Source organism: Diaphorina citri, unplaced genomic scaffold (assembly GCF_000475195.1).
Source record: "Diaphorina citri unplaced genomic scaffold, Diaci psyllid genome assembly version 1.1 scaffold484, whole genome shotgun sequence".
NCBI classification, from domain to species: Eukaryota; Metazoa; Arthropoda; class Insecta; order Hemiptera; family Psyllidae; genus Diaphorina; species Diaphorina citri.
This window is the reverse complement of record NW_007377919.1, coordinates 207,918-219,873: the sequence shown is the minus strand read 5'-3', so window position 1 is coordinate 219,873 and position 11,956 is coordinate 207,918. Positions and strand designations below refer to the sequence as shown.

Sequence of the window (11,956 nt, the reverse complement as noted above, 5' to 3'; positions counted from 1 at the left end):
GTACAACGTTCATATTCTTAGGGGGTCCACTCGATTGAAGTACTGCGAGGCAGGAGTACACCCCGAAATCTAAGCACAGGAGCTTGAAAAAAAAAAAAAAAAATCGACACTGCTGGAATTGAACCAACCTTCCCCGCGTTCAAGGCTAGTTGTGCTCTAAATTAATTCGGACACACAATTATAACACATTCTAAGGGGGTATAGGTAACATATTATTTCTCTTTTATGAGATTTTAATGCTCTATTCTACCTGTATGGATACAATGTTGGTTGCACATTTGCAGACCCGGGGGGGCCAAACTGTCTGTGTGGGCACAGACCCCAGTGCTTTCCTTGCGAAGATAAGCAAGGCAATGAGTTCTAGGATACCAGGTCCCATATGATCTGCATCTCAGCATTCCCGAATGTCCTTCTGGAACTTCTCCAGCGAGATTGTCCAAGTCATGTGACCCTCAGTCTGGAGAAAATAATCTATAGTGGATTTTCACCAATGACTTAATGTGTTGTTGTTGTTGTGTTGTTGTTGTTGTTGTTGTTGTTGTTGGTTGTTGTGTTGTTGTTGTTGTTGTTGTTGTTGTTGTTGTTGTAAGCGGCTTTTAGCTTTCGCCGAATGGTGTTTCGAGTAAAGAAAGGACATCTTTTTGTATTCTGTCATACACCGGGGTGATGGTCTCTAGCCATGTTTAATTGGCTCGTCCTGAACCGCAGTCAACCATCGTGAAGACTTGTGCTTATTCTTTAAAAGCAGAGAGAACCCTTTGAAACTGCCAGCTAGCTAGGCTGGTTAGGGCCAATGACTTAATGAGAGATTTCACTAATGGGAGAATTTTCAATCATCCCAAAAAAGATATTTTAATAATAAGAAAAGGAGCTTTTAAAAACTCCTCCTTTTCGGACCACTAAAAACTACACAAATACTTGAGAAGCAGGTACTTCTCGAGTATTTGTGAGATCATTGATCCTTGTTGAATCATTGGAAACTCCTTTTTGGAAGACTAAAAACTTTTTTTTTTAATTAAATTATTAAAATATCCTTTTTGGATGATTGAAAATTTTCTCACTAGTTAAATCTCTCTCTAATGTTGGATTTCACCAATATTTATTCAGTCATTAGAACTCCTGTTAAGCTAACAGCCAGTTAAGTTCCATTTAATTTGTATTGGCTTAACAGGGCTGTTAAGCTAACGGAGCTGTTTGAGGCTGGAAAGAAGGTTGGTGAAATCCACCATAAGTCATTGGTGAAATCCACCATTAAGTGTAGACAGTAGACACAGTATTTTGGCAATTATTTACGTTAATATATGGCGTTATACAGTAGATACTGAATACCTACAGTATCTACTCGTTGCAATATGTAAAAAATCTGGTGTGAACATCACACGACTTTCTATTACATTTGCGAATACGTACTAAAAGAAAGAAAACACAGGGGGTGAAATCCACCATTAGAATCTTAAAATGTACCTAATTTAAATCCGGACTGGTTACCTGTATGTGGTGAAAAAAATGTATGTATATTAAAGAGCTTTTACCGGAAAAAAAGGAAAGAAAGATTATTAATAAAAAAAATCTGGTGTGAACATCACACGACTTTCTATTACATTTGCGAATACGTACTAAAAGAAAGAAAACACAGCGGAGTATCGAACCCGCAACTTCTCAACCGTAAGTCGGACGGTTCTAGAAGTAGCACCATTCGATTTGGCGTGAAAAATCACATGGGTTTAACTATTCACATGCTTATTTGGTAACGATTCACGAATAAAAGGGAAATTTGTTGACACAGGGGAGTATCGAACCCGCAACTTCTCAACCGTAAATCGGACAGTTCTCAGCGAACGACCTTGACCTTACAGGAATATTTCAATAGAGCGAAAGCTTGCAGAGCCTGGACTACCTAAAATAGAACAGGTAGTCCGGAGAGAAGAACAAAAAAAAAGTTCATGTAGAAGACAGAAAACCTCCTGGAAATTTCAGGAACGTCGCTTTACAGTATTTTGAAGATAGTTAGGAAGTTTAGTTGAAATTTTGCCTACATTTCTTTCGTAGATTCTCAGTTTTCAAAGCAAATGATTGAAATGAGATGTTCAGATTTAACTACATTTTTCGCTGTTTTAAAGATCCGGTCTTTCTTTTTTATGCCGTGAGAGCGCAGCACTTGCCGGAAGCAAGTTTTTTGTAAACAAAAAATCAAAATATACCTACCTAATAATAAAAAACCTCGTTTACCTCGTGACAAAATAACAAAAAAGTTCAAACTTTCAAAGTGGTAAAAAGTAGGTAAAAGTTGAAGAATAATTATTTAATAAAATAATAATTATTTAAGTTTAAGTATCTAACGAAATAATATTTGAATGTAGCTAATTAATTTCACCCAGTAATCAGTCACTGTTATAAGTAGTGCAGAAAGAAGCTAAAAACTCAACTTTTGCCTTACCTGGTTCAAGCCCTTAACTCCTGATAAGATAAGAAACTCTCACGAAAGTTTAACATCTTAAGCAAACACGCTTAGTGCTTAGTGGGAAGTTCACTCTATTGTCAAACTTCTTCAAACACCACAAAGATAACACAGGCATAAAGTTTCCTAGGTGCTAGTCATGGCTCAAATATCGGCTGATCTTGTAAGTACTCTTCATCTACCTTTTGTTAGTAAGTTATTTAGAAAACCAACTTGGCGAGTACCTACCTGATTGGAGTGATTGGTTAAGTGCAAACTGTAAAACAGCTTCATGGAATAGGGTTCCAACAGTGGTTGCCCTGTAGTGGATATTATTGTTGCACTGTAGAATTGATGTAAGGCTTTTTAAACTCTATTTAGAAAACCAACTTGGCGAGTACCTACCTGATTGGAGTGATTGGTTAAGTGCAAACTGTAAAATAGCTTCATGGAATAGGGTTCCAACAGTGGTTGCCCTGTAGTGGATATTATTGTTGCACTGTAGAATTGATGTAAGGCTTTTTAAACTCTGTTGAGTTGGAGTTCTAATGTAGTAAGAAAAGATCACTTTGAAAATAGAACATTGGAACGAATTTATTTTGTGTAGACTCACCACTTGACCTTACAGGATCATTTCAATAGAGCGAAAGCTTGCAGAGCCTGGACTACCTAAAATAGAACAGGTAGTCCGGAGAGAAGAACAAAAAAAAGTTCATGTAGAAGACAGAAAACCCCCTGGAAATTTCAGGAACGTCGCTTTACAGTATTTTGAAGATAGTTAGGAAGTTTAGAAAAATTACATTTGGTCATGTTTAGGAATATAAAAATGCATGCTACAACTGTATGTAATGTATGTATGTATTGTATGTACATTGTACATATTAGAATCTTAGATACAAAATGAAATTGTACATTAAAAACAATCTTAAATTAGTACATTGAACAGTCATTTAATTTCAAACAGATCCTAATGAGCAGGAAGTTTAGTTGAAATTTTGTCCACATTTCTTGCGTAGATTCCCAGTTTTCAAAGCAAATGATTGAAATGAGATATTCAGATTTAACTACATTTTTCGCTGTTTTAAAGATCCGGTCTTTCCTTTTTATGTCGTGAGAGCGCAGCACTTGCCGGAAGCAAGTTTTTTGTAAACAAAAAATCAAATCTAAAAAAACCTCGTGACAAAATAAAACAAAAGAGTTCAAAGTGGTAAAAAGTAAAAGTTGAAGGATAATTATTTAATAAAATAATACTTATTTAAGTTCAAGTATCTAACGAAATAATATTTGAATGTAGCTAATTAATTTCACCCAGTAATCAGTCACTGTTGTAGTGCAGAAAGAAGCTAAAAACTCAACTTTTGCCTTACCTAGTTCAAGCCCTTAACTCCTGATAAGATAAGAAACTCTCACGAAAGTTTAACATCTTAAGCAAACACGCTTAGTGCTTAGTGGACAGTGGGAAGTTCACTCTATTGTCAAACTTCTTCAAACACCACAAAGATAACACAGGCATAAAGTTTCCTAGGTGCTAGTCATGGCTCAAATATCAGCTGATCTTGTAAGTACTCTTCATCTACCTTTTGTTAGTTATTTAGAAAACCAACTTGGCGAGTACCTACCTGATAGGAGTGATTGGTTAAGTGCAAACTGTAAAATAGCTTCATGGAATAGGGTTCTAACAGTGGTTGCCATGTAGTGGATATTATTGTTGCACTGTAGAATTGAGGTAAGGCTTTATAAACTCCTTTGTTAAAAAAAAAAAAAAAAATGTTCAAAAAGGTACCTATGAAAGTCATACATTTTATGCATTGGGCACTAGCACGTTCAAATTTGTAAAGCTACAAAAGCCACACATTTAACGTAGGTATTGGGGACTATCACATTCAAATTTATTTGGTACCTACTTGTGCAGAAGTCATGTCCGTGGAATATTGCTACCAAAGGAACTGGCACAAACGAGCAGTGACCCTGGTTATTATAGGGTTAGGTTAAATGCAAGAAGGAGTTTTCACAATTAGAGCAGTGATTAGTGTTAGGTTAAATACAAGAAGGAGCTTTTCTTTTCCACGGACATGACTTCTGCATAATTACCATTTATTCTTTTCTAACTCTACATTGTTTTTTCCAGGGGGCTGGTGAACTTGTTGCTGGAGCTAGTGTGTTGTCCAGACCAGCTGAAGAATATGTAAATGATGTAAGTCTGTATTGGTAAAAAAAAAAAAAAAAAAAAAAAAAAAAAAAAAAAAAAAAAAAAAAAAGGACTTGGTGGTGCCCAGACCAAAATTTTTTTTCAACAGATTCTTTCTTGGTCTCTTGCCTCAGTGCAGACAGAGTGAAACATCAAACAGGCACAGATTCATTCATAGTTTTATTTTTCCAACCTAATTACATGCATACATATATTATATTCCCATCTTTTGATTGATTATCATTATCATGCACAATCTCTCAATAGCTATTTGTTTCATTTTGATTTACCTACTTATTGCCTTTGTCACATTTTCCATTTCAGCCCTCCGTGGAAGCTATGTGGGTCAGCAAGGCTGTTGATCATGCAGAGGTTTACTTTAATGTACGTAGGTATTAACTCTAGATTTTCTAAGACTTCTTTAATATTCTTTAAAAAGTATTTAATAATTACTTGTATGGGAACATACTTTCACTTTAGAAGGTTCCCTCTTTTTTTCCAAGTGTTTAGTTATACACTAGATCAGTGAGCAAACCTGTCAACATAGATAGGCAGAGACACACTCTTTTCATTCATAATATTTATCTTAGATCTTAGAGTAATAAAAAACATTCTGACATATCTGTATTTCCAGATCCTATGCTCTTTAAAAAGTAATTAAATAATTACTTGTATGGGAACATACTTTCACTTTAGAAGGTTCCCTCTTTTTTCCAAGTGTTTAGTTATATACTAGATCAGTGAGCAAACCTGTCAACATAGATAGGCAAAGACACACTCTTTTCATTCATAATATTTATCTTAGATCTTAGAGTAATAAAAAACATTCTGACATATCTGTATTTCCAGATCCTATGCTCAGTGGATCCCAAAATCCTACGACTCACAGCTCATGATGATGAGATTCTGAAATCATTTCGTGCAGACTTCCCAGATCTCAAAGTGGATGTTCTGAATGAAGAAGAGATGAAGAGTCCTGAAGGCAAAGCAGTAAGTAGGAACAATGTAGCACATTCCTATTTCAAAAAGAAAATATACTATGTGTAATAAAAGTCCTGTAAAGAAAATTACCCATAATTTTGTCCGAAATTGTATGTCTGCCCACTTTTTTTTTTATCAACCTACCATGTTATAACTTACCTACTTGAATGTAAGATCTAATATGAAACTGATAAAGGTATCTAACACTAGACTGATAAAGAAAATCACCCATAATTTTGTCCGAAATTGTATGTCTGCCCACTTTTTTTTATCAACCTACCATGTTATAACTTACCTACTTGAATGTAAGATCTAATATGAAACTGATAAAGGTATCTAACACTAGACTGTGACTAAAACATACTTATTTGGATCAAAACTTTAACGTTTAATTTTTTTCGTTACAGAAATGGAGGGAGTTTTGTGAGAAGTTCAAGGACATGATCGAGGACTACAATTTCGGTACGCTGTAAAGAAAATTACCCATAATTTTGTCCGAAATTGTATGTCTGCCCACTTTTTTTTCATCAACCTACCGTGTTATAACTTTCCTACTTGAATGTAAGATCTAATATGAAACTGATAAAGGTATCTAACACTAGACTGTGAATATTTATTTGGATCAAAACATTAACTTAACGTTTAATCTCTTTTGTTACAGAAATGGAGGGAGTTTTGTGAGAAGTTCAAGGACATGATCGAGGACTACAATTTCGGTACGCTCCTTCGCCTCGACGCAAAGGGGGAGTACAGTGAAGCCAACACTATGCTTTCCACACGAATTCAGTTTTATGCCATCGAACTTGCCCGCAATAAGGAAGGACTGAATGATAGCATACGCGACAATTTCAAACCTTCCCGGACCAAAAAGTCGTAATGTATCTGAATTTCTGAATTATTGCATTGCAGTGGCGTAGCGTGGTCTAAATTCAAGTGTAGGGCCTTGTAGGGCTCATGCACAGGTCTACCAAGTCCCATCACCCGGACCAAGAAGTCGTAATGTATCCGAATTTCTGAATTATTGCATTGTCTTCTACCTGGAGCTTGTCCTGAGGAGAACACTGTGAAATTTAAGGGGGAAAAGCAAAGGAGGAAATCGTGATATAGGTTGAACGTGTGTGGGACACAATAACATTTATATTCATACCCTTTAGAATACCTACTGCCTTGTGTGAATTCCAGTCCTTCTAGAATAGAATTGTGATAAGTTGATAACTTATTGCATACCTCCTTTCTTTCATTTCAAATGTGTTGATATATTGGAGATTTCTTTTACTTTCTTTATCCTATAATAAGGAAAGTAAAAAGTCGTAATGTATCCGAATTTCTGAATTATTGCATTGTCTTCTATCTGGAGCTTGTCCCGAGGAGAACACTGTGAAATTTAAGGGGGAAAAGCAAAGGAGGAAATCGTGATATAGGTTGAACGTGTTTAGGACACCAATAACATTTATATTCATAGATTCATACCCTTTAGAATACCTACTGCCTTGTGTGAATTCCAGTCCTTCTAGAATAGGATTGTGATAAGTTGATAAATTATTGCATACCTCCTTTCTTTCATTTCAAATGTGTTGATATATTGGAGATTTCTTTTACTTTCTTTATCCTATAATAAGGAAAGTAATATAATATGTACTTGTATTTTAACTATTGAAATAATAGTTTTTCTACATTCTTCCATAAGTAAATGACAAGCAAGGTATTCTGCAAACGATACATTTTATTTAAAATATGATTTCATTTTTCATTACAAACTTCATGTACAAAATTTCTACATTCTTCCAAAAGTAAATGACAAGCAAGGTATTCTGCAAACGATACATTTTATTTAAAATATGATTTCATTTTTCATTACAAACTTCATGTACAAAATACATTTTATACTATACATTAAACAAACTTAAATAACTTTAAAAGTTAATTATTTGAACTTTTCTTCTTCTTTTTGACTCCAAAATACTTTCAATTTTTTAGGCTGTCTTCCAAATAGCGATTTAGAAAACCCCTAACCTCTCTTTACATTATTCCGTGAAGAAACAACTTTTAGCTTCAAGAATAATCGAAATCTCGAGGTCTAGATTACAAGAGAACTTACACTATTGTAACTGTAACCCGAGGACAGAATTTGATTCTGTGGTTGTTCATAAATTTATTTTAAACATCGTAGGAACAAAGAAAAAAAAAATCAAAATGGTTAAAACAAACGATCAAATCGCCACCCATCCAGATAGCAATGACCAACGTAGCTTAACATCAGTGTTCTATCGACTACCTGGAAAAGAAAAAAAAAATGGTTAAAACAAACGATCAAATCGCCACCCATCCAGATAGCAATGACCAACGTAGCTTAACATCAGTGTTCTATCGACTACCTGGATTTGTCAGCCTCGTGAAGACAACTCTGGAGAGTAGTTCAGAAGGTATTGTTCACGTAGATGTTAGGTCTAAACCAGTCTTCATGTTCAGAGATATACTCAGCCAGATCTTGAACTACTTCCAGTATGTACTCTATCTTCTCATCTGAGAGTACACTGTTCGATAGCATTCCAGGTAACTTAACTGAAAACAAGATGGATAATTGTTTATTAGAAGGCAAATAAGCCGTACCTCCCCCACTGGATACGGAGCTGGTTGTCCTTCCGCTCATTGTAGAGTCGACACTGAAACGAAGATAACATCAGGACTCAAGTGGCTGTACAGAGGGGGCTTTTTTCCTTTCTTTGTGATAGAGGTGATACTCCTAAGACTGAAAAGTCTCTTTACTAAGTCAGTAAAGTCAGTCTAAACATTGTCTCATGTATTTGGTAGTAGTGCAATAGTCCTAAACTAAAATGGACGCGGCACATAAGACATAAGGGATCAGGAAGAGACCGCCTTAACATAAGAATAATAATAATTATATTGGGTACAGAATACGTGTACATTTTATAATAAAAACCTTATTTGAATTTGAAAAAAGGGGGGAAATACAAAATAAGGAATCCAGCCGTAGGAGAAACCCAGCTGTTCCGAGAACGAACCTTATCCATTCAGGATAAAATCCGTTCCGGGCAGCAATCAAACCAGCGACCTAGAATAATAGCACTGAAAGGCACTGTTAAGTGTACTATGGGGACATATGGGATTTGTGTCACTACGAATATGCCCTCTGCCCTCCTTAATGAAAAGGCAGTATATCCAAATTCCTAACTTTTCAGGAAACGTCATTGAAGTTTTTGGCAGTCATTTCTGAGTCAGAATCACGAGAACATGCTGGACAGAGTTCAAAAAAGGTTCATCTCATATTCACAGTTTCGTTATCCGAATTCACCTCTTCATATTGATACTTTAAAAAATCGTCGCCTTCTATTGGATTCTAGATTCTTACAAAAATTAATGTCTGGCAATGTAGATTGCAATCAATTGTTAAGTCTTGTATCTCTTGACTGTCATCGCAGATTAAGGAAAGGTAACACATTCTACGTGAGCTCATGTCACACCAATTACAGCTTTCACTCACCTCTTAATAATCAAATTTTGGACTTACTGCCCTCTTTTTTAGCAGGGCAGCCCTACCGTCAACTCCCATGGCGTAGTGGTCACTGCGCTCGCCTTGCACGCGGGAAACCCGTGTTCGATTCCCGGCGGGGTCAAAAAATTGTATCATGCAAATGATTGATTCCGTGACTGGCCGTTGCGGAGCCCACTCAGCCTCGTGAGAAAAATGAGTAGCTATCTAGCTATGTAATATAAATGCGCATAGTGACCGGTGCCAGTATGGTAGGTAAACATTAGGAGCTGGATTATTGCGATATGAATTTGGAAAAATCCTACAATACTGCAGTGAGCACCAAATTTGTGAAATAATAACACAAAGAAACGTCATTTTTTTAATATGCCCTACCTGGACACAGAATCCAATCTCTGGTGGCTGCCCTCACTGGAATGGTTGCTGGGTCAAAAAATTTGTATCACGCAAATGATTGATTCCGTGACTGGCCGTTGCGGGGCTCACTCAGCCTCATGAGGAAAATGAGTAGTTATCTAGCTATGTAATATAAATGCGCATAGTGACCGGTGCCAGCATGGTAGGTAAACATTAGGAGCTGGATTATTGCGATATGAGTTTGGAAAAATCCTACAATACTGTAGTGAGCACCAAAGTTGTGAAATAATAACACAAAGAAACGTCACTTTTTTAATATGCCCTACCTGGACACAGAATCCAATCTCTGGTGGCTGCCCTCACTGGAATGGTTGCTCAGGATGTTGCTCTCGCTGCTGTTGTGGTTGCTCAAGACATTGCCTTCACTATTGGATAGAGAGCTGAGAACGTTGTTACTGTTGAGGACTTTCTCTGCCAGATGATCCCTCCTGTTGCTCGGAGAGTAGGAACGGATGTCAGGTTTTCGGTCTTAAAAAAAGGGGGGGATATAAATTATTTCAGGGTTTATATGCTTTCCCGGGATGAAATTCCATGACTTTTCCAAAAAATTTCCATGAGTTTTCCAGAAAATTAGGGGGCGGAGATGCTTAAAAATCAGTAAGATTACCCCTTCATTTAAATAAAATATGCAATACAGAACGTCAAGGAATATGAGGGGGAATGCGCTGCAGGCCGTTTTTCGGAAAAAAAACTTGATAGGTATTTAATTTGAACATTTTTAATTTTTGACCGGGTGGCAAATTCCATTACTTTTCCAGGTTTTCTTTAAATTTTCATGATTTTCCATGACTTTTTGGCCGATTTTCAGATTCCATGACTTTTCGAGTTTTTCCAGATCGCGTATAAATCCTGTTATTTCTTCAGTGGCCTTGGAGCCGTGGTCAAAAAGCAACTTGATAGGTATTTAATTTGAACATTTTTAATTTTTGACCGGGTGGCAAATTCCATGACTTTTCCAGGTTTTCTTTAAATTTTCATGATTTTCCATGACTTTTTGGCCGGCTTTCAGATTCCATGACTTTTCGAGTTTTTCCAGATCGCGTATAAATCCTGTTATTTCTTCAGTGGCCTTGGAGCCGTGGTCAAAAAGCCATTTGGCTCAAAGAACAACCATTGCCGTACACAGAGGCAATGCAATTCATTTGTACCTACACAAATACAAGGAATTAAAAAAAAAGAAGCAAATTGTGGTCTGGGACAATCTCTACCATTCAACGCTAATGGGCTGTACCTGTCCCATTATTACTTTCTATTACCAATATGTAGGTAAATGGATTAGGGAATCTATTATGAGAAAGTATTGCAATCGGTCGTTTTTTTTTTTTTTTTTTTTTTTTATATTGTTTTTATTGATAACATCAAAAAAGATTTTATTGAATAGCTCCTTATTATAAATTAATTCCTTAGAAGTTCGTTAATTGTTAAATTTTTCTTGTTAGTCTAAGCTGTAAGTCTGATTATTTATATGAACAGAATAGCAACGATTAGCATCATAAAGGGAAGGGACTAAAAGTCCAAAGCTTTACGATACGCACTACTGTAGTTTGCGATCATATGGTTCTTTCTTTCGGCGGTGGAGGTTCTTTCCTTAGACTACTTGACACGGTGTTTCTTTCACGGAAGTTCATGTATATCCTAACGTAGTACTTGGACGCCTTGTGCATATCCTTACTTGGGTATTTCTTTATCGGATCCGCGCCCAGAATATTCTTCCTAAGCAAGCCTGATCGTACTACGACTCTCTGGATGAGTAGGATCAGTACACTTTCTTCCTCTAGCCATCATGTTTGTTCTTCCATTAACTCTCATAAAAAGAGAAACGACCGTCCCGAGATGATCAAGGAAAATGTCAAACATACCCTTCACCATTGGATGAGGTGGTTCCGAACGCATGTCAATGGTAGAAGTTACGCTTTGACATGTTGTTATTTTAGGAGCGGGATGTTCGGTTCGGATAGAATAGCGGTCATGTATTGGCTGTCGGATTAAGGATCTTATTATGCTCTGACAATCCTATATCCCAGCCAGCGAACCCATATTTGTAGAAATAAAAGTAATGGTCGCTTATTGACATTAACTTAGTTCTGGACCTCTCTACCTCTGGATGTGTTTGCATCGATACTAGTTCGTCCTTTATCTTAGTCCGCTACTTCTACTGATACTTGGGTTCTATTTTTTTTAGGATGGAATACTACCCTGTGGCTATCTCCTGTTCCATTCCTCTTTTTCGGTCGGATCAATCTACCTACCCATCGCGCACGACGGCAGCCATTCCGAGGATCACCAGCTTCAAAGCTACGGGCGGGTCCCGCCTTAAAGTAGGCTTCCGTCTATTCAAGCAAGGGCTCGCGACCCGAAAAATGATAGGACAGAAGGAAGAAGAGAAGCAAAAGCCCCTGCTAATTCTGGAATCGTTAATGTC

General features: G+C 36.7%; 1 protein-coding gene and 2 long non-coding RNA genes across 3 annotated transcripts; 2 read left to right on the top strand and 1 right to left on the bottom strand.

The window, feature by feature from the left end:
* The first annotated feature begins 2,230 nt into the window (after positions 1-2,230).
* On the top strand, positions 2,231-6,773 carry LOC103509295 (protein PBDC1). Its single transcript, XM_026823683.1, has 6 exons — positions 2,231-2,621; positions 4,566-4,631; positions 4,950-5,009; positions 5,475-5,615; positions 6,268-6,470; positions 6,594-6,773. The coding sequence occupies exons 1-6, from the start codon at positions 2,598-2,600 to the stop codon at positions 6,604-6,606; spliced, it is 507 nt and encodes a 168-aa protein (XP_026679484.1). The 5' UTR covers positions 2,231-2,597; the 3' UTR covers positions 6,607-6,773.
* A 141-nt stretch (positions 6,774-6,914) lies between these two features.
* On the top strand, positions 6,915-7,530 carry LOC113467481. Its single transcript, XR_003391547.1, has 2 exons — positions 6,915-7,308; positions 7,413-7,530. It is a non-coding gene; the product is annotated as an uncharacterized LOC113467481 (long non-coding RNA).
* Positions 7,531-7,621: 91 nt separating this feature from the next.
* Positions 7,622-8,181, bottom strand: LOC113467482. Its single transcript, XR_003391548.1, has 2 exons — positions 7,982-8,181; positions 7,622-7,881 (listed from the first exon to the last, which is right to left on the bottom strand). It is a non-coding gene; the product is annotated as an uncharacterized LOC113467482 (long non-coding RNA).
* Positions 8,182-11,956: the final 3,775 nt, after the last annotated feature.

What these genes read in the sequence shown, in the direction of transcription:
- LOC103509295 (XM_026823683.1), top strand. Translation starts at nt 2,598, where the DNA reads ATGGCTCAAATATCGGCTGATCTT. An exon ending in ATGCAGAGGTTTACTTTAAT is followed by an intron (nt 5,010 to 5,474) that starts GTACGTAGGTAT and finishes CTGTATTTCCAG; the next exon opens with ATCCTATGCTCAGTGGATCC. An exon ending in AGAGTCCTGAAGGCAAAGCA is followed by an intron (nt 5,616 to 6,267) that starts GTAAGTAGGAAC and finishes CTTTTGTTACAG; the next exon opens with AAATGGAGGGAGTTTTGTGA.